Consider the following 22,460-nt stretch of genomic DNA (forward strand, 5'->3'; position numbering starts at 1 on the left):
CCACACCCTGCCTGTCCCCAGTAAAATGTAAGCTTCTTATCCATAAGAGACCATGTCTTCGTAAGGGATCCCCTAAGGAAGGCATATCCTGCGCTTTGAATGCTACTTGGCATGCTCAGATGCTCGATACTACTTGTGGAATATATTTTCATGTTCCCATTTAAAAACTTTCCCACCAACACCATGGCATAAATACAGTTACAGTATTTATTTAGATGGAAAACCCCGGGCTTGGGAAAGGAAAGGATTTCCACCCAGGTCTGTCTTTTTATTTGGACTGGCGCTCTGAGCCATTAGGCTTTGGTGTTTTCCTGTTTGTCTCTCCTGTGAACTGCGTGAGACCGTAATCTGCTGCTCAGGGGTGTGAGGTCACTAGGGATTGCTATGAGATGTGGAATCCACCCAGCGATTCCCTAGGGCTTCCTACTTTCCCTCATAGGCAGCCTGCAGCTTCAGTGAATCCCGCAGGCACAGTGACAGAGGGCTTGGAGGCCAAGGAGCAGACAACAGGGCTCCAGACTGGGGCAGCAAAGCAGCAGGCCTGGGTTGCTGGGTCTGGAGGAGTCGGTTCTAGACAGGAGTTTGTCCTCCTAGAACAGCCCTCAGACTGCAGAGCACTTTCAGTCCCAGCTAGCCTAGGAGGAAGGCAAGGTGTGATTACTATCCCAATTTCACTAAGAAAGAAAATGAGTTCTAACCGTTTAACTGATGTGCTCCCAATGACACAGCAAGTAGAGGAGCCAAAATGGGAATTCCCAAATGACCTGGGTAATGCTGAGTATCTTGCTGCCTCTAGAACTCCCAGAAAATCAGCCAACCCTTGTCCTCAAGTGACTGCTCCAGAGCCTCCATGTTCAGTGCCCCAATTTGGGGATGCAGTATTTCTTGCTTTATGCACCTTTAGTTTTGTTTTCAGGAAGCATTGTGTCTAAAAGTAAGAAATGAAAAAATAGAAGCCTTTGTACCTCCACAGGTTGTATAAAATTTCCTGTACAAACAACCTTCATATAGTGGCAGCTTCGTGTCTCCTAATTGTGAGTTACTTAGTGCCCATTAGACTCCCTGCCTCCCTACTGTGAGTTTAGCTCTCCCGGAACACGCAGTGCAGATAATCCGCACCAAAGCTTATGTTAGCTTGTCTTGCCTAGATAACCTCTCCACTTCCTCACCTTAGACAAGGCCATCCAGTTTTTCATCCTAGATTTCTAAGATCATATTAAAGCTCAAACATCACCGTCTTTATCTTGGCAGAATTTACAGTGGCTTTCAAAGGCCAGGCTAGAAAGGAAAATACGATGTGAGGCCAGTTAGGTTAGTAGTCATGAATGTTCCTTCTTCTGACACAGTGTAATCTCTCCCCAGTAGGATTAAATTTTCCTAGTGATTTTTTTCTTCCATAAGACATTCAGGGAAGAAGGGGTTTGGGATCTGTATCTTTCAAAGCCCTGTTCAGTGCTTATCCCCTTACCCTATCCTACCCCACACCCCACTCCTACACACATATAATCTGAGTTTCTTCCAAGTTAACATTAGATGCCACCAGTGCCAGGGAACTCAAGATATCCCCAGGAGACCCAGTTTTACCTTTGTTTTCAAGGTTTCTGTTAGGAAAATAGTTATTATGGTCTTAATAATATAGTGATAGTCACGTTAGTCTTATCCCGATAATATGGGTTCTTATATTTATGTCATTGATATTAATATAGCATTGCATTGTATAATAATATCAATGTGCCATCAACAGTATTTATCAATATTCATCAAAATTAATACTATACTATTTAATGATGTATTAATAATTATTAATCTCCTAGGTGTTCCAGCCTTTCTGAAGGACTTTTGGTACATTATCTAAGTTAGCCCTCACCCTGACCATATGAGAATGAGACCCCCCAATCCCAGCTGACCATAAGAAAATGGAGACTGAGCGAGGTGAACAGCTTGCCAGAGGTTTCAAAATGAACAGGAGGTGGAGCCTGGTTGGCTCAGTTGGTTGAACCTGACTCTTGGTTTTGGCTCAGGTCATGATTTCAGAGTGGTGAGATCGAGCCCTTCAAGAGCCCTGAGTCAGGCTCCATGTTCATCAAGGAGTCTGCTTCTCCCTCTCCTTCTGCCCCTCCCCCAGCTGGTACACTCTCTCTTTCTCTCTCGCTCTCCCAATAAATGAAAAATAGATAAAAATAAAATAAATAATAAATTTGTTTTTTAAAAAGTGCACAGGGATTTGTGGGATGTGACCCAGACCCAGCTCTGGGCCCACACTGGGTGCTAAGCAGCCTTCTTCACACCGTGCTTGTACAGAGACTCATCCTCACCTTTCTCATCTGACATTCGGATGACACAGATACTACCTACATCACAGAGCTGCCAAGGTTAAATGCAGTGATGTGTGTGAAGCCTTTAGAAAGCTGTGTAACTCACACGGTAAGCCCTCAATAAATGCTATTATGTGATCCATATCAAAATTGATTCCTTCTTCTACAAAATATTTTTTTCCATTTCAAGTATTATCTTTATATTTTTCATTGTTAGGAGCAGTTCTTTCTCTTTTTGTGTACAATTTACATTAAGATAGTAAATTCTATTTTCTTGCTGGTACAATCTGATCTGCAAATAATTTTCAGAAAATGATTTTACTACAGAAATTTTAATTGGCTTTTTTCCTTCCCAAATGTCAGTCACATCCTTTGTGTCTCCTTCATAGGGAAACACTTCTCCCAAGCTTAAAAAACAAGTCATACCTAGAAATCCTGCAAAAATGCCAGTTTCCATGGCAACCAAAATAAGCAGACTTGAAAAATGCCAAATGTAATCAATCAATGCCTTTGAATTTTCTTTGGTTTCTGTGGATTCCTTTAAGTGATGTACAAGAAGACCAGTGTTTGTTTGTATTTGTTTTTATCTTCAGACTGGAATATATTTTCCATATATTCCTGTATTTTCATTTTTTTCTTTTTCATTCGTCTCCAGTCTACACACAAAAGATCAGTGTTTATAATTTGAGAGAAATGACAGCATCACAAAGTGAAGCAATCTAATGCACCTGTCAAGAATTTGACATAAATAATTTTAGGTCATGAATATCTCCTCTTATATCCAGAAATAATATTACCTTGCGTTTCATAGTACTTTATAGCTCAAGGTACTTTCCCATTCATTAGCTAATTTAACCCTAAGAATAATCCTATTATGGGTAGTTTTTAAGCATAATCAAAGATCCTCAGAAGGATAAAGCAACTTTCTTAAATATAGCAGACTGTGAAATCAAAATGCAAACCCAGAATTCCTTATCATTTGTCCATTTTTACCACAGTTTTTTATTGTTCTCAGAAGAACTGATGAAATTCTCCTTAGGAAGTTGCTACCTGACAGCCCTGTAGTCATGATAGTGTTGCAAATGCCTAATGTAAATACATCCTGCTGAAATTGACTAATTTCCTGTCACTTGAGCTGAAGTTAACTTTCCCAAGGTCCCAGATGCAAGGTAAATTATCAGAGTTCCTAAATCAGTGAAAAATAAGGCCTTTTTTTTTTTTCCCCCACAAAAACTGTATTATTAGAAGAGAAATCAGCAGACTTTCTCTGTAGAGGGCAAAATAGTACATATTTTTGGCTTTGTGGGCCAGTCTCTCTGAGACTACTTAACTCCATTGTTGCATAAAAGCAGCTGTAGGCAGTATGTAAATAGAAGAGCATGGCTGTGTTCCAATAAAACTTTATTCACAAAAATGGGAGAAAATTATTTGTTCCATGGGCTGTGGTTTGTCCACCTGTGGTAGAAGATACTCACTTGAGTTTATTCTAGAAAACTGGGGAGTAAGATTTATGTTGTCCTTACCAAAGCACTGAGAGAAATATCAAGTAAAGGCTGGGCATTCTTATACGTGAGGGGTGTACACTGGGAAGGGATGGATGCTCTAGGAAAGGGGCTGCTCCAGGAAACCCTGCAAGTCTGTGTTCTCTGAACTATGTGACAGGATATATTATTCTTGCCTTTGGTTAGCGGGTTAGCTAGAAAAACATACTGGCATACCTTCTTTAATTGCACACACACTCTCAGGCTCCTTATCATGTGTTGTACTGGCCACCACTGAGTAGACAAAGATGAACAAGGCTCATTGGCAGTTTGCATTGTGGAGTGCAAGCAGGAGAAGAGGTGGTGAAGACAGACAAGCACGCAAAAAACCATAGCATAAAGAAAAATATGGAAAGGAGCAGTAAGGAGGTTTTAGCAAAGTGCCTTGAAAAGACATAGACAGGAGAAATTATGTTTGTCCTCATTTGGTGGTCAGGGGTGGTATGACTGGAGAGGGTGACATCTAGCTGGCTATGAGGGATGAGAGGATCCCAAAGGAAGCTGAGGGAAGGCCAGGTCAGGAAAAAGAAACAGTAGGCATATAGGTATAGAGATTCAGGGCATGTGCAGGGAAAAGCATAATCCCCAGTGCCTGCAGTGTGGGACAGGTGAGGAGAGGTACAGTGAGAAACAGAAATGGGGGCTGGGAGTCCAACCAAATCTTCTGAGAGCGGGAAAGACAAAGCTGAGGTGTTGGGGTTTTATTCTACAACATAAAGGAGACCTGGGTGATTTTTGAGCAAGTACATAAATTGGATCAGAACTGGGCTTTACTGGGAAGGAAACAGTCAGAAAAACTAAGAGGCAGCCCACGGAATGGGAGAAGATATTTGCAAATGACACTACAGATAAAGGACTGGTATCCAAGATCTACAAAGAACTTCTCAAACTCAATACACGAGAAACAAATAAACAAATCAAAAAATGGGCAGAAGATATGAACAGACACTTTTCCAATGAAGACATACAAATGGCTAACAGACACATGAAAAAATGTTCAAAATCATTAGCCATCAAGGAAATTCAAATCAAAACCACACTGAGATACCACCTTACGCCAGTTAGAATGGCAAAAATAGACAAGGCAAGAAACAACAATTGTTGGAGAGGATGTGGAGAAAGGGGATCCCTCCTACATTGTTGGTGGGAATGCAAGTTGGTACAGCCACTCTGGAAAACAGTGTGGAGGTCCCTTAAAAAGTTAAAAAATTGAGCTACCCTATGATCCAGCCATTGCGCTACTGGGTGTTTACCCCAAAGATACAGACGTAGTGAAGAGAAGGGCCATATGCACCCCAATGTTCATAGCAGCAATGTCCACAATAGCTAAATCGTGGAAGGAGCCGAGATGCCCTGCAACAGATGACTGGATTAAGAAGTTGTGGTCCATATATACAATGGAATATTACTCAGCAATCAGAAAGAACGAGTTCTCAACATTTGCTACAACATGGACGGCACTGGAGGAGATAATGCTTAGTGAAATAAGTCAAGCAGAGAAAGACAACTATCATATGATTTCTCTCATCTATGGAACATAAGAACTAGAATGATCAGTAGGGGAAGAAAGGGATAAAGAAAGGGGGGGTAATCAGAAGGGGGAATGAAACATGAGAGACTATGGAATATGAGAAACAAACTGAGGGCTACAGAGGGGAGGGGGGTGGGGGAATGGGATAGACCGGTGATGGGTAGTAAGGAGGGCACATATTGCATGGTGCACTGGGTGTTATACACAACTAATGAATCATCGAGCCTTACATCGAAAACTGGGGATGTACTGTATGGTGACTAACATAATATAATAAAAAATCATTATTAAAAAAAAAAAAAAAAACTGGGCTTTACTGGGGCACATGGGTGGTGCAGTCGGTTAAGCTTCTGACTCTTGGTTTCAGCTCAGGTAGTGACCTCAGGATGGTGCGATTGAGCCCAGGGTTGGTTTCCACATTCTGTGTGGAGTCTGCTTGGGACTCTCTCTCTCCCTCTTCCTCTGCCCCTCCCCTCCCCCATCCTTGCTCTCTCTCAAATAAATAAATAAATCTTAAAAAAAGAAAAAAAGAGGACTGGGTTTTACTAAGAGAAATATCACCATCAGTGTAGGGAAAGCATGTTTCATTTAATACACCAAGAACCCTAGGGCAAAGTTGTCCAGGAGAAATACAATACAATCCACAAATGCAAGCCATGTATATGATTTCTAAATTTCTTGTTATCACAATTATAAAATGTAAAAAAGAAATAACTGGTTTTAACAATATACTCTATTTAATCTAATTTATCCAAAATATTATAATTTTAACATGTAATCAATGTAAAAATTATTGCTGAGGTTTTTACATTCTTTACCTTACACTAAGACTTCAAAATCTGGTGTGTATTTTCATTTAGGGCAAGTTTCAGTTCAGACTTGGGGTATTCCAAGTGCTCAGTGTAGCAAGTGGTCACCGTATTGGACAGCATGGCTCTGGAGCATATGTAATAATAAGCATCCAGGAAGGGACCCTGGCCTAAGCTGGAGGCAAGATCAAAGACAGTCATTTAAGGATGCCTAGCTATTTATTTTCCCAAGTCTCCTTGTGCCCTGAGTTCTTTTAGAATAACCAACGTGGTAATAATTGCTGTGCCTTTAAAATAAAATACTCATAAATTGCCATGTGGACTTGGAAAATCCTGTTCTAGCCAAAGGTAGGTACTGTTAAGGTAAGTAAAATCTCACACGCTTTATATTATAATTACAAGAGTCTCAATAAGGAGTTTGAACCTTAACATTTTTCAGCTGGAGAGGCTCTTCACAGTTATTGCATGAAACCTTCCAATTTTACAAATGACAGAGACCCAATTTCACTGAACCGGATATTACTCCTGGGGTTGCCTAATTCTTCCCTTTTCCCAGCTTAGTGTGTGTGTGTGTGTGAGAGAGAGAGAGAGAGAGAGAGAGAGAGAGAGAAAGAGAGAGAGATTCTACGGGTACACGACAGAGGCAGAAAAAACAAAGACAGGCAGCAGAGATGAGGAGGGGGGAAGAGCACAGTAGTAAAGAACATTTGCTAAGAGGCTTCTCCAAGCTACACATGCCAGGGCCCCACCCTGATCTACTGAATCAGAGCCAGGACTCGCAACCAGATTAAGGTAGCACCATGGCTAACCTATAAGGAGACCCATATTATCATCAGAATTGAAACAAAACACAGAAGATTTTGTTTAACCAAAATACCTGAAACATCTAAGGGTTAGAAGGAATACTTTATTAAACTACTTGGAGGGAGCAGGAAAGGTTGCTGAGTGGGGCAGGGAAGGACACAAAGGGACATCTGTGGAGTATGCAGAAGTAACAGCCACCAGACCCCTTGAACAGAGAGATGGCCCAATGAACTGCAATGTTTGGGGTTGGTGTGTGTGTACACGTAATGTTTGGGGGTAGAACTAAGTTGCCATAGGAAAAAAAGGTGAGGTTGAGGATGTGTCAGCGGGCTTCATTTCTCCCGTTAGAGCAGCCAAAAAAGAAGGGGAAAACAGGAGAAATATTTTATAATATCATTTTGGGCACCATTTTATTAGTCTGATCATAATATTGAACTCTGAACAGTCCTAAGACACCCACATTTATCAGCTTGCACCTAGCCAGGGATGTGTAGTGTAAAAAGCTCTGCAGGTGATCTGTTTTGAACTTCTCCCCACCAAGGTGAAAACCGTTACAGCACTGTGTCCTAATTTTAATGTGCATACAGTCACTGGGGACTTGTTAAAACGCACGTCCTGATTGTAGGTCTGGAAAGGAGCCCCGGATTCTGAATTTCTGACAAGCTTCTGGGAGATGCCTGTGTTGGCATCTCCCAGACCACAGATGTAATAGTAAGGCCCCCAAACATCAGATACTGTCTGCACCAAATAATACGAGCATCTCCAGGTATCTCCTCCTTCCCCACACTGTATTCCCAGCTTTGGGGCTTGTGGTTCCCTTCCCTCAGTGCACAGTGACTGAGGTGGAAGAGATGAGGAACTGAGAGAGCTCAGGGCTCTGCACTACAGGCCCTGCTTAGAAGCTCACCTTTCCTTTGAGGCTCATCTCGTTTCATCCTTTCGCCTCTCTGCCTTTAGGTGTCTAAGCTTGAAAGAGAGAAGACTCAAGAAGCAAAGAGGATTCGTGAGCTGGAGCAGCGCAAGCACACGGTCCTGGTGACAGAACTCAAAGCCAAGCTCCATGAGGAGAAGATGAAGGAGCTGCAGGCCGTGAGGGAGAATCTCATCAAGCAGCACGAGCAAGAAATGTCAAGGACGGTGAAGCTGCGGGATGGAGAGATCCAGAGGCTCAAGTCGGCTCTGTGTGCTCTCCGGGACGGCAGCAGTGACAAAGTAAGGACAGCGCTCACCATTGAGGCCCGGGAGGAGGCCAGGAAACTGTTTGATGCAGAGCGCCTTAAGCTCTTACAGGAAATTGCGGACCTGAAAACTGCCAAGAAGCAGGTGGACGAGGCTCTAAGCAATATGATCCAAGCGGATAAAATCAAGGCTGGGGACCTTAGGAGTGAACATCAGTCCCACCAGGAAGCCATCTCGAAGATCAAGTGGGAGTCAGAACGGGATATTCGGAGGCTGGTTAGTAACCCAGGGCAGTACGTCGGTGTACAACCATTCTCTTTCCAGGTTTTAGAGCGCCATGGTTGTTTCTCATGAGTGGATTATAAACAGTGCTCACCTCCTGTCTAGCACTCTGTCCAAAATACAAGATAGGTCTGTAGGTAGGTAGGTAGGCAGGTAAATAAGTAGATACGCCCAAGCCAAAATTGGAATTGTAAAGTGTAGAAGATATTGGAATCACCTTTCTCATAAAAACTGGATTATTCCTGCCTCACATATACAGAGAGTATCTAGTCAATGACTCCTGTTTTCTTGAATGTCTATAAAAATATTCTAAATTATGAACTCTTCTAAAATCAACATGTTTGTGGGCTTTCTATTTATAAAATGTTACTGGGTTTTTACAGGGGTGGGGAAAGTTTCTGTGGCTTTTAAGGTATCTGAAATGGCAGCCGCTGAGAGCATCTTGAATGATTCACCTGTCTTCTTTCCAGGAACTGTGTCTGAAAGCAAGAAATAGAGCTATAAGTTCCCTAGACATTTTTAAAATAGATCTTCTTTCCCAAAATAAACAAGGGCTATTCAAAACAGTGGCCATTATAATTTTTAAACTATTTCTAAGTAGTTTATTTGCTATTGCCAATTTCCAAGACTTACTTCAAGCCTATAGATTTGGATCTTTCTTTTTAATATGTATGACCAAAAGCCACATTGGTCTCTCACTACACCTAAAAATAAAACAAGTATAATTATTGCGTGAAAGCCATAATGCCCTAAGTTGACCACGTCCAATTATTTTAGAAGAAACATTTAAATGCATCTACACTCAGAATGTTTAGCATTAGTTATATCTTAGTTCTGTCTTATCAAATTACCGTGCACCTGTTAGAATGCACTTTATGCTTCTCTAACAATAATATTTTCTGGCCACCTGGCTGGCTTAGTCAGTGGAGCATGTGACTCTTGATCTCAGAGTTGTGAGTTCGAGCCCCGTGTTGGGGGTAGAGAGTACTTAAAACAAAAATCTTTAAAAATAAGAATAATATTTTCTTAGGATCACTACACTTTCCTTTTGTGTCTGCCAATTCTAAGCAATTATTTTGTAAGAATTCCAATTATGTTCCTTGGACAATATCTCTAGGATTTTGATTTTAAGTAAAAGTGGTTACCACAGAATATTTTAAAAAGCTAAATGTGTAATTTTCTTTGTACCATAAAATTTTGCCTTTGCCACACTTTCCAAATTCTTTGTCTGCAATTCATCCTATTGCCCTGGTTGACAATAAAGACCAAATGCAGTGCAGAAATATTGGTCTCTGCCCTGCCTTCGGTTTTTGAAAAGACAACAGCTGATGAAGAAAGAACCAGGACTATGAAACCTGGAGTCAGCAGGTGGGTAAATGAAAAGGATGTTATACATCAAATATTTCTGTTTGTTGATGGTCTTCGATATAAAATCTGCAAGTATATCCACTTGTTGATCTGTAGTTTCTTTCTGTGACTTCCTTTTACCAGCATACTGCTAAAGTAGACAATGCAGTCTCTCTTAGTAACAATGTGAAATCTAAGCTACCTCAAGAGTTGTTGAAAAACTGGGTGCAAACAGAGTAATATGGGAAGTTTTTCAGTAGTACAGATGCGCTTGTCTTCAGTTTTTTCTTCTTGTTCTGTCACTACCCCCACACCCAGCTCTTTTTGGAACTGGAAGGGAGAGAAATGAGAGCCATTCTGTTTAGAAAATTTCTCCAGGGAATTCTGGTAGGCATCCCTTCCCATCTAAGTACTAGAACTTTGGAAGATTTTCAGGATTCTGAAGCCAGAGTCCATGCTTACAACCACTATGCAATAGAGACTCATCGACACTGATTACTGGATATTCTATAGAAAACTACTTTGGAAAATGCTGGAAGTATAAGGATAATGTTGGGATTAGTATTGCATAGCCTATTAGAATGAGTCAGAAGTTCTTGGTTATCATCTATAAAATGGTGATAACAGAACTTGTGTGATATTATTGTTATAAAAGGAGGTAAGGTATGTAAAGCTCTGAGGATAGTGCCTTGACTATAGTAAAAATTAATAAATTGTAGTTATGATGATGGCAAAGATGAGGATGATTATATGGGCAGTAATGGAGTAATTTCCAGCAAGTTCATTTAGGTAGGGTACATCAGAACCAACTAGGAGCAGGGAGGTGTGGAGCCACAGTAAACTTTAAATGACATCATAGATGACAGGTCTAATGAATGAATGTACTACCTGGTTAAGAATAACACTGGATTCAAATATTCTACAAGGAGGTAGAAACTAAAGACAGTGCTTCATTCCAGAATTAACAGGACAGTGTTTGGCTACTCACCAAGTTATCAGATGATATCACAGGACCATGCAGAATTTAGCTCCATGTCCTTCCAAAATTGATCTAAAATGTAATCCTGTGACTGGGAGGCAGTAGCTCGCAGATACTTACCTGTGGAAAAATGGGACTACACATCAATTTTTGTTCCAAATATATACATAGGCATATTTATATAAGGAACACAGCAAAGAAAGATGTACACAAAGTGATTTGTTATAAATAAGGAGACATTTTTATAAAGAGAGCAGTATAATATCATCTGTATTAAATGTCTGTATCCTATCTCCATTTTGAATATTCTTATGAAATATAATGAAGTGAGAAGAAAGATTTTGCCTGATAGTTATGCTCCTTCAGCAATTGTTTACAGACATTAACTTCACTAGCCCTCACTAGGAATGGCACAAATTTTTTGGTTCAATGGAACTCTTCATCAGTTGATAGCAAATGCTTATGACCTTTAGTTGACAAATAACTCTGAAACCATGCCGAGACTTAAGTTGAGTGTTGGGATACATAAATATGTCTCACAGATGTAGGAGGGGAAACAGTGGCTAATATTACCAGGTGCTTCCTATTCCTCTTCTTGTCCCAACCATGCTTTTCTGACAGTAATAGTAAAATGGTTGCCTTAGCTGTTTGCTCTGAAATGTGGAAAGAAATGGAAAGATCCATGTAACATGAACCATGCTCCAAATTCACTCCTGAATTCGCTCCACATTTGCCACCTGAATTCAAACATACTGGCCTTAGGAACTGACTAGGGTCCTGGAAAGTCTGCAGCTTCGTCAGTAAAAAATGACCAATTCATAGTGGCTGTTGCTATTTAAAGTGAACTTAAAGGGTATTCCTCCAAACAGGAGGGAACATAAAAATTGTCCTGGGAAACACTGTAATGGAATATTGAGTATCTGTCTTTATTAACACAAATGACCCATTTTATTTTATTTTTTTTTTTTACAAATGACCCATTTTAAAGTTATCATTTCCTTTCTAAATCCAACCAACCTAGACTATTTCAAACAATATATTGAATTAAAGCATCTACACCGGATATACCACAGAGAAAAAGTTACTCTCCTTGATAACTAATTATCCTAAGATAGCCTTTCATTACACAGTGTTACCTTGTCTTGTTCATAAATTTGGTATACCTGTCACAGTCATAATATTTTCCCATAACAATCAGCAGATAGAAGTTAAACTGATACCTTGTAAAAATGCATTTTTTTTACAGCATTGTTAAATAAAATGTCCTGGGTGTCATTTAATTCAGATGGATGAGATTAAAGCCAAGGACAGGATCATCTTTTCCCTGGAAAAGGAACTGGAGACCCAAACTGGCTATGTACAGAAACTGCAGCTGCAGAAGGAGGCTTTGGATGAACAGCTCTTTTTGGTCAAGGAGGCCGAGTGTAACATGAGCAGTCCAAAACGAGAAATTCCGGGAAGAGCAGGAGACGGCTCTGAGCACTGCGGCAGTCCTGTAAGTCTGTCCGAGTTGAAGTGAAGAACTCAAGAGTCATCTTTTATTTAGCTCCCAAGTTTTACTTTTCACTTAAGCTCTTATCCTGTTTACTACAAAGAAATCAATTCTGCCTCCGCCTATAAAACAGCTAGTATCTTGGGAACAGGGTTTTCTAAACTCACAAAGTGGTCTGCCCTGCATTAGCAGATCACAAGAGAATTACAGGTGTTTTTAAATCTTGCATAGAATTTTTCTACCCACGTGATACCCATCCAAACTTCAGCCTATTATAAGAGTCATAAATTAAATGAAACTACTTTGCCTCTTGCCAAGACTGGTAATTTTCCCTTGTGTGAACCCTTGGGTTGGAAATTGGTGAAGACGGTTGTCATCTACAGGGGTGAAAATGTATGAGTATATAAAAAACTAAACCGCTTAAATTATCATCTGAAGCCTTCTAGTCTGATTGAACTTGCCACTTATTACCCTGATTTTTATCATTTTATAGGAGAAATTATTTTCAGAACTGCAGCCGTAGAAATCAGCTTGTATAGAGTTGGCTTTCATAACTTACACCTTTCAAATTATATAGCAGCTAAAAAGATGAAAATGTATTATTTAGGAACAGAGATAGTTTCCAAAGTAGTACTTAGAACCAAGTAATGAATAATTTATGAATTGGTGTTCAGGATATATATATCCCAGTATGTGGCGGAACCAGGATTTAGCAGATGTAAGTTTCAGTTCTATCCCTGACATTTACCTGCAGTGCAGCAAAATTGTCAAGAGAATGGGCTCTAGGGTCAGACTCTTTAGTTCAACTTCTAGATCTGCCACTTACTGTGTGACCTCAGGCAAATCATTTTCCTGCTCAGTTTCCTCATCTGTAAAAGAGAGGCAATAATGGTACTCCATAAGGCTGGGCGGTGGTCTAGAAGAAACGGTGTGTAAAATGTTGAGCACAGTGTTCGGTTCATAGTTAGCATTCAATAAGTATTATTGATCTATCGATAGTAGCCACAAGAACTTGAACGAGTTATGATATCCCTGAATCTTCACCATTCTGCTGAATCCTCTAGGATTTTATGAATCTGGAGATATAATGTGTGGGAAGCTGCTTTGTCAACAGTACAGCACTATCAAAATGTAAGATGATAACGGAAGTGCAAGTCTATAATGGTCCTATGGATCCTAGAGCATAGAATTAATCCATGAGAGCCATGTGTAAAGTGATCCATGGCAATTATGACAGTGGGGATGCCGGTAGCTCTGGGCAAAATGTACTAGCAAAGGCTATCTTATAATCTGCTGCCTTTTATACAGGAAGGCAATACCTCAGCCTCGTCACACTGACGTTTTTCTCCAGGAGTATGTAGGGATTTTCAAAGCCCAGCCCTATCTTCTATTCTTTGGCTAAGTGTGATAGGACATCTGTCTTAGCTGTGGGAAGCAATGTGCAGCCATGACTTAAGAGATGCTCCTTGAACCTCATGTAATCACGACATGACCTTGGTCTCAGAGCTCACAGATCTGATAGGCTCATCCAACCATCTACCACTCCCCTTGCCAGGAGTCAGGGCTCCAGAGAGTATCTGCCACATGGAATTCATTTGCAGTTTCAACCAGGCCTGGTCTTCAACCGAAGCAGTGAATATCAAGGGTTAGAAGACGGTAAATATTTACTCTTCTCTGAGTACAGAACATTTTACTCTCACCTCATAAGCCAGATGAAAGGAACCAAGCTTCTTACTTTTATGAGTGGAATTCCCAAACTTTGTGAAAAGTGTTATTGAAGAAATACTCATTTTAATTTTCCTGCATAGGATTTGAGAAGAAATCAGAAGAGAATAGCTGAATTGAATGCCACTATAAGAAAATTAGAAGACAGGAACACCCTGCTTGGAGATGAACGAAATGAACTGGTGAGTTCTGCCCAGAATTATTTATTTGGTGATTTTGTTAAACATTTTGTTTAAAATTGTTTATGATGTTGTAGAAGTATAACATAATAAAGACAAGTGCATAGGTAATAAAGGTCCAGTTATTAATAAATATGCCCAAAGTGATACACCCATATAACTACCACCCAGATGAGTACCTGGAAGATTACTAGCACCTCAGAGCCTCCCTCTCTTGGGACCTCTGGCAGTCACATCCTTCTAGAGTTAATCACTCTACCGAATTCTGTCACTATAGACATGTGTCACCATTTTTTAAATGTCTTGTAAATGGCATCCTACAGTAATCACTCTTCTGTGTCTGGCTTTTTTGCCCATCAATACATTGTGGAAGTCACTCACTGTATTATATGTATCATTCGTTCATTTTCTTACTCTATTGTATTCAGTTAATACACAACAGTATATTTCTTCTTTAATTGTTAATGGCCATTTATAGTGTTTCTTAACAGTTTTAATGTTGGTGGTGCTGTTAATGTCTTTGGTGAGAAAACGTGTTCATTTCTGCTGAGAGCATACCAAGGAATGGAATGACTGGGTTGTAGGGTGTGCATGTGGTTAGCCTCAGTACTGGGGCCGGGTTTCCACAGTTGTTAGAACAATTGCATTCCCACCGCCAATGTGGGAGACTTGGAGTTTCTCCACAGCTTTGCCAACTTGACAGATCGTTGATCATATTAGTCAGTATGGTGGGTGTGAGCGATATTCTGATTGTAGGATTTTGATTTTCACTTTCCTTTATAATGAGGTTGAGTGAATTTTCAAATATCTTTTGGCCCTTTGTCTTTTGTAAAATTTTCTTTTGTGCTGTGTTTATTTTCTTATTAATATTAGGAATTCTTTACATCATTTTTGGATATTTGCATTTAAAATATCCTGCTCTGGGGGCATCTGGGTGGCACAGTCGGTTAAGCATCCAACTCTTGGTCTCTGCTCAGCTCGTGATCTCAGGGTCCTGAGATTGAGCCCAGTGTCAGGCTCTGTGCTCAGCATGGCGTCTGCCTGGAATTCTCTCTCTCCTCCTTCTGCCCTCCTTCCCCAATCCTCTCTCACACCCTCTCTCTGTCTCTCTCTCAAATAAATAAATCTAAAAAAAAAAAAAAAAATCCTGCTCTGTGTCTTACATTTTACATTCTTAATGGTGGCTCTTGGTACAAAGAAGTTATTTTCAGCATTTTGTTTTTTTCCAGATATATACATTTTAGGTCATAAATGTCTCTAAGCATGACTAGCTTCATCCCATACATTTTTTTATGTTGTAATGTATTGTTATTTCAAAATCTTTTCTAGTATATGATTTCTTCTTTGACCCCTGGGTTACTTAGCACCATAAGGCTCAACTTTTAAACATTTGGAGATTTTTGAGTTGTCTCTCTGTTATTGATTTCTACCTTAATTCCATTATAGCCAGAGAATATACTTTGTATTATTTCTTTTTTTTTTTTTTATTGAAGTACAGTTGACACACAATGTTACATTAGTCAGGAATACTTTGTATCATTTCATTCTTTAAAATTTGTTGAAATTTACTTTATGATGGTAGCATACTGTCAATTTTAGAAACATTCCATGTTCGCATAAAAAGAAGGTATACTCTGCAATCATTGCATGCATTTTGAATCAAGTTCATTAATAGTCTTGTTTAAAATCTCCTATATCTTTATACTATTTTTGTGTGCTTCTTCTCCCAACAGATTTGTCCATATCTATTCTTAGTTTTGTCAAGTTTGCTTTATATATATTTGAAGTTATGTTACTAGGTACATATAAATTAAGATTTGTTAAATGTTTGCATCATGAATTTTTTTTATCTTTAGTAATACTTCTTAAAGTCTTGGTCTGATGTTAGTTGCACTATATCGGATTTTTTCTTTTGGTGGTTTCATGAATATCTATATTGACTTTCACACTCACTTCCTGTATAATATTTAAGCTATATCTTTTAAAAGGAACAGTTTTTTTAGGTACTTGGATCTATCGTTACTGATGTATGGTATGGTAGAATTACTGATATCTCTTTTTACTTGTGTTTTTCTGCATCTTCCATAAATAGCATCTACTAAGTAAATTTAACTGTTTAAAACCCTTGTCATTGACCCTCAGAAAAGAGACGAAGTTTGAAATAGTGAACCTAGTGGAATAATTTATTTTTCCTTGTGTGTGCTTCATATTTAATATGATTTCTTCAGACACTGAAACTCAAATCTTAGGATTAAATGAAGTTATGAAAAATTTTGGCCTTTGATGTAAAATGAGTTTTCAAATGGCAGTTAGGATACAGTTGGGGAGTACTGTTTTAGAATCCCATAAGCAGCTGTTTCAAATATTTATAGGTAGCTAAGTCTCCTACCCCAGCACTTCCTAAAACGTTAGATTCTCAAAAATAGGAGTGAGTACTTTAAACAATCTTGTCAGATGGTTCTGATACACACCACCACTTTCCTTGCTTCAGTACCCCTCCCCCAATACATACTCATTCAGAAACATTAGTATAAAGTCACTGACCTAAGCATGGGAACTTTAACATGAAAATCCATTATGTATGGAGGCACCATAAAATATGTCATCAAAATGGGAGTTTTGAGGGTGAAAGGGGGGATTATTAATAATTACCCCAAGATAGCATTCATAAAATTAGACCACTGGTTCTCAGCTAGAGACAATTTTGGCAGTATCTGGAGACATTTTTGATTGTCACAACTGGGGGGATGTTACCAGCATCTAGTGGGCAGAGACCAGAGATGCTGCTAAACATTCTACAATGCAGGACATCTCCTCATGACAAAAAATATCTAGCCTAAAATGTCTAGAGTACAGAGGTTGAGAAACCCTGCCTTAGACTAACTAGCAAACCAGAATATGGTCACTTTTAATTATGGGTGGGTAAGAATAGAATCATACTTTTCCTAAGCTCAGTGAGAATTAAATGTTCTTAAACACAAAATCAATAGAATTTTGAGAGTATTTTTTTTTTCTCAATAACATTTTCTTAAAAATAAACACCCTTGGGGCACCTGGCTGGCTTAGTCAGAAGAGCATGAGCCCCCTGCCCTCGGGGTTATGAGTTCGAGCCACACACTGGGTGTAGAGATTACCAAAAAAAAAAAAAAATACACTTAAAAAAATAAATGAACAGCCTTAGTATGGTTTCAGGAGTTTTAGCAACATCTGTCATGGGAAGAACAGGTTTTGGCGACATCCAGGCTTGGGTTTGGGTCCTGGTTGCACTCCTTAGTGACTTGTGATTCATATGAGCTGCTTTATCTCTCTGAGCCAGTGAGGGGTCTTTGCAGGCCTGGGGAGAGGTCTGAGCAGCCTGAGATTGAGGCTGAGGGTACCAGGGTACCTGGGCTAGAGGAATTGGGCAAGCAAGGTGTGCAGTTGCTCTTTCCGAGCATTTCCATAACCAGAACCTCGGCAGCACCTCCCTGAAGGTAATACTTGCAATAGAGTTGTGAATACTGTGATGAAAAACCATCAGAGGAAACTGAAGACAAAGGCTGTTAAATGAAGGATGGTCATGGTCAGTTCCGAGACACAGGAGGTAGACCAAGGTGGTCCAGGATGGGTTTCACCCCTGCCAGTTAACTCCGTCTGCTCCCACATCCACTCTAGCACAAGAGACAAATTTTAACTTATGTCTTCCCAGTTAAAACGTGTGCGGGAAACCGAGAAACAATGTAAACCTCTTCTGGAAAGGAACAAGTGCCTCGCCAAGAGAAACGATGAACTGATGGTGTCTTTGCAGCGCATGGAAGAGAAACTAAAAGCCGTTACCAAGGAAAATTCAGAAATGGTGTGTATCCCAAACTGCAAAACTGCAGCTTCCGTCTTTATATTACTCCACTAACCTGACTTATTGCTCTTTCTCAGTTTATTTCTAAAATACAATGCTATTCATGAAAGTTGGGGTTTTCCCCGTGTAAGCAAGGAACCTTAAAGAAAGAAAGCAAAAGAACGTTGCTGGCTCTGAATTTTAAGGGGTTTCTAAATTTGCAGAATGGTAGGAGTGCTTCCAGGAATCTGCACACTTTCCAAAATCTCCCCAATAGAGAAGCAAACTTTCAACATAGCTCCTCAGCCACAGAAACTTCCTTCCAAGAATTTCACTAACATGCTCTTTATAGAACTGTACAATGGATACCTCTCATCTTCTGAGACATTGCATAATGGTTGAGAAATAGATCCCACCCTTGTATTACGTATGGACAGTGATAAGCTCATGCACTCCTTAACAGACTTACAACACAGCTATCGAGATCTTCAAACATCCCCCATGATTTTGACTTGTAGCAAATAAAATATACTTGAGGGTTTTGGTTGGTGCGTCTATGAAGCTGAGCAATTTTCAAATTTACTTGGAGCCTCATAAAGTTTCTGTAGATAATTTATGTGAACCACTACAGTTTGGGATTTTTAAAGTCTCTTCCTATGCTTTCTTCTTTTCCAATCCAGAGAGAAAAAATAACATCCCACCCACCCTTAAAGAAATTAAAATCTCTGAATGACCTCGATCAAGCTAATGAAGAACAAGAGACAGAGTTTTTAAAACTTCAAGTCATTGAGCAGCAGAACATTATTGATGAGCTCACAAGGGTAGGTCTTGATCAATCTATAAATTCTAAGCTGTTCCCAAGGGCAAGTAGCTGAGAAATCAACATACACTGGAACCACTTAATAATTTCAAATTAGTCCCAAAGGCCTAAGTTTATATAGTCAATATATAAGTAGGTTGAAGAGACTCTGTTCCAAAAATACTTCATATTAGTTAACTGTTTTATACATTTTCAGTTATAATCCTTTGTTAACTTATTTGATAACACAAATAGTGACTGCAAAGACTCTAAAAGAACTTCCAAATGCATTGTTACGTGAATAGGTAGGTAGTGTGGGTATACCTCATAAATGCCTTCCAGTATCAAGATTCTGAGGCTCAGAGATTAAATATTTGGCCAATAGTAGTAACAGGACCATATGCCTCTTATTTCCCAACATTTATCTCAGTGTCTAGCACATAGGTGCAGTTTAATAAATGCTCATTGATTGAACAGTGACATCGTAATTACATGACAAAGCAGAAATTTCAGTCCCGATCTTTTGACCATGACTTCAGTGCCTGTAGTGCACTTTTTATTCCCGTTTGCATCTGGTCAAGGCCTGTTTTACAAACAGCAGTGGCCTAAGACCTTCAGATGCCTTTGGGTTTCCTGTTTGCCTCTCTGTGTTTATTCCATGTTTATTCCATGATTGTTATCTCTGGTTGCTCTTACTTCAGGACCAAGCCAAGGGCTGGAGAGTTGAGGAATTGGCAATGGGGAAGGGGGGGGGCGGTTAGACAAGTGTCTCTACTGAGTAGGGTGAGCAAGATGATTTACTGCTATTGAGGGGAGAAAACATGATAACTTCTGGTTATAACTATTTGTGGTTTATCCTTTTAAAATTGTCTATGTTTGAATATATGTTATAATGCATATACTGTATTAGGAGGGTAATATAATGCATATACTGTATTAGGAGGGTAATCTAATTTTCGAAGTTTCGGATATATTGAGGTTGTATGATCAAAATATTTTTACAGGGTAGGAAATCCTAAAGGTTAATGTCACTGGCATAAACCAGGCCATGTATTAAACATGGCCTTCTGAAGCACTGTGCCTCTTAATTCACATCCACATCCTTAATTACTAGTAAATCCCAGATTCACTCAGCCACACTTTTCTTGACTTTGAGTGTCTGAACTTAAGCTAAAAGTTTCTTATAGGAATTTGACATGTTGAGGCATGTCATCCAGACTTCCAGGGAAACTAAGTGTCATTTACTTAATCTACCTTTGAATTTGTACAGTAAATACATGGAGTACTTAGTGGATGAACACCAGATTCCCAGGGTATCTCCATCCACAACAAGAATGAATCAAGAAATCGATCATGATTTCTAGATATTCTTTGAGTTTTCCAGAACATTCCAACTACAACCACCCCCCCCCAAAAAAACCCACTAGATGATTCCAACCCAGCAGACACTCTGTTCCCATCTTTAGAGGGTGCAGGTGAGAACAAGAGTCTAAGACAGCTTGCTATGCCTTTCGAGTGATTAAATGAAAAGAATAAGGTTTATGCAAAGTAGTACTTTTTAATACTTAAATATAAAGTTAAATATAAAGTAATTTGGGGTTTGAGAAAACCGAAAAATTGTGCTTTGGGAAAATATGTGTATTTTCAGAGCTACTTGATCTTCAAGTATAACAAAGGATTCTGATGAGGAAGACAGTGTACTTCCTGATTGGAAGGCTCTCAGATCCACATAGATTATCAGGAAAAGTTGTAGTGTATTTTTACTTAAAAAATATGTAAGTAGCAGGGCACCTGGGTGGCTCAGTTGGTTAAGTGTCTGACTTTTGGTTTCCACTCAGTTCAGGATCTCAGGGTCATGAGATTGAGCCCCACATACTCAGTGTGACGTCTGTTTGAGTTTCTTTCCCCTCCTTCTTTCTCTCCCTCTGCTCCTCCCCCAGCTCGTGCTCTCTCTCAAATAAATAAATAAATAAAATCTTTAAAAAGATACATAAGTAGCAAACCTAAAAATTGCCAAAATTACAAAACACAATCTTATTTTAAATAGAAATATGTAATGCCTCAGGGGAAAACCAACTCTGTCATTGAAAAAAAAACAAAAACCAAAACTTAGAGAGAAACATGTACCAACTCAACATCTGAAAAGTTCTTCCTCTGTTTTCCAGGACCGAGAAAAGCTCATCCGTAGGAGAAAACATAGAAGAAGTTCCAAGCCAATTAAGGTAATGAGAAAACTAGGTTATCAGGCTTTTGCCACAAACCCTGCAGCTCTGTGAGGCTTGCCAAGGAATCTTCCTGCAAAGATGTGATAAATCAGGTGTTCCTAAAGTGCAGCAAACCATGGGCTTTATTTGCCTAAGAAAATCTCTTCTCTTGATAGTTCTTAGAAGTCCAAAAATGATTGCGTTGTGGATTTTAACTTTTAAGATTTGCTTTATATGACTTTATCTGAGTAAATAAGGCACTAGGTTTGATGTAGAAAGCATTATTTGACAAGCCAGAGAGTCAGACTCCAAGAACATGCAAGAGATACACATGATTTAATGCCCCCCAGTGAACAATATTAGTGTCTCATACCCACGCTATAATTATTAGTATACTTTTATTATTCCCTTGGACGGTATTATTGATAGTGGTTTGATTTTATTATTTCATTATTCACTTGGATACTATTGCTGATAATGATTATTAATAACGGTACTCTCAGTCCACCCATATCTGTATAGCCTCTTATAATCCACAAAGTTTTGTTAATTTGTCAATTTGTTTGATTTTGTTTTTATCAAGTACATTATTTGATTTGGATATGGGATTGGATGATAAGACTTACAATTTGATAATCCCAGATAGGTGCCTGGACTTTAAGTGTCTTTATTATATTTTAAATACTGAAAAGAGTAATCACATAAACTCATCATGGTATAAAATGTAATATAAAAGAGGCTCCAGTGTTTCTATGAAGAGAGCCAAATGTTAATGAATATTGCTCAGCAACATCAGAAGTGAAACAAAGTGGGACACACTTACACACTTTTATTAGAATTATTGTGTTCATGCCCAAAGTTTTTATTTCCTCCAAGAAGTACTAAAAGACCCCTGTCTTCTGGGTCCATGTGCACATATGCCAGTTGATGGTGCCTTGATAATATGTTGACTTTCTCCACTTCTACTTGTGTCAGTAAATATGTACTTTCCCTCCCCTAGAGGCCTGTTTTAGACCCATTTATTGGCTATGATGAGGACTCCATGGATTCAGAGACATCATCCATGGCTTCATTTAGAACAGACCGAACACCAGCTACTCCTGATGATGACTTGGACGAAGTAAGCTTTTCCACTTCTCTAGTCTTTTGTGATTTTGTCACCAAACCTTTCCTTTAAGGTGGAGAGAAAGCACTGCACTTCTTACATCCTTTATGAACGGCGCAAAATGATTACATAGTAGTGACTCATTTTGACTTTGTTACCTCTTGGAAAATAGCTTCGCTTGTGTCACATAACCCTTTTAACAGCTTGTCTAAAATCCTGTTCTGTAACTTGAGGACTTTTTTCAAACTAAAAGACAGTCTTCCAAATTCTTCATCTAGGGAAGGTGGGAACCGAGGAACAAGCTTAGAAGAACAAGCTTCTAGATACAGTTGAGGATAGGGTTTAGCAAAGTGTG

At 39.2% G+C, this 22,460-nt stretch overlaps 1 protein-coding gene across 1 annotated transcript in view; it reads left to right on the forward strand.

The window, feature by feature from the left end:
- Positions 1-22,460, forward strand: part of JAKMIP2 (janus kinase and microtubule interacting protein 2) — a 162,698-nt gene that overhangs the window by 100,057 nt on the left and 40,181 nt on the right. Inside the window, exons 3-9 of the mRNA XM_040622262.1 lie at positions 7,958-8,455; positions 12,073-12,282; positions 14,088-14,186; positions 17,872-18,018; positions 18,678-18,818; positions 20,962-21,018; positions 22,001-22,120. Of these exons, the coding sequence (XP_040478196.1) occupies positions 7,958-8,455; positions 12,073-12,282; positions 14,088-14,186; positions 17,872-18,018; positions 18,678-18,818; positions 20,962-21,018; positions 22,001-22,120 (1,272 nt within the window). The remainder of the gene's footprint in view (positions 1-7,957; positions 8,456-12,072; positions 12,283-14,087; positions 14,187-17,871; positions 18,019-18,677; positions 18,819-20,961; positions 21,019-22,000; positions 22,121-22,460) is intronic.

The sequence above is a fragment of the Ursus maritimus genome, unplaced genomic scaffold (assembly GCF_017311325.1).
Source record: "Ursus maritimus isolate PB19 unplaced genomic scaffold, ASM1731132v1 scaffold_5, whole genome shotgun sequence".
In the NCBI taxonomy this organism is placed as follows: domain Eukaryota; kingdom Metazoa; phylum Chordata; class Mammalia; order Carnivora; family Ursidae; genus Ursus; species Ursus maritimus.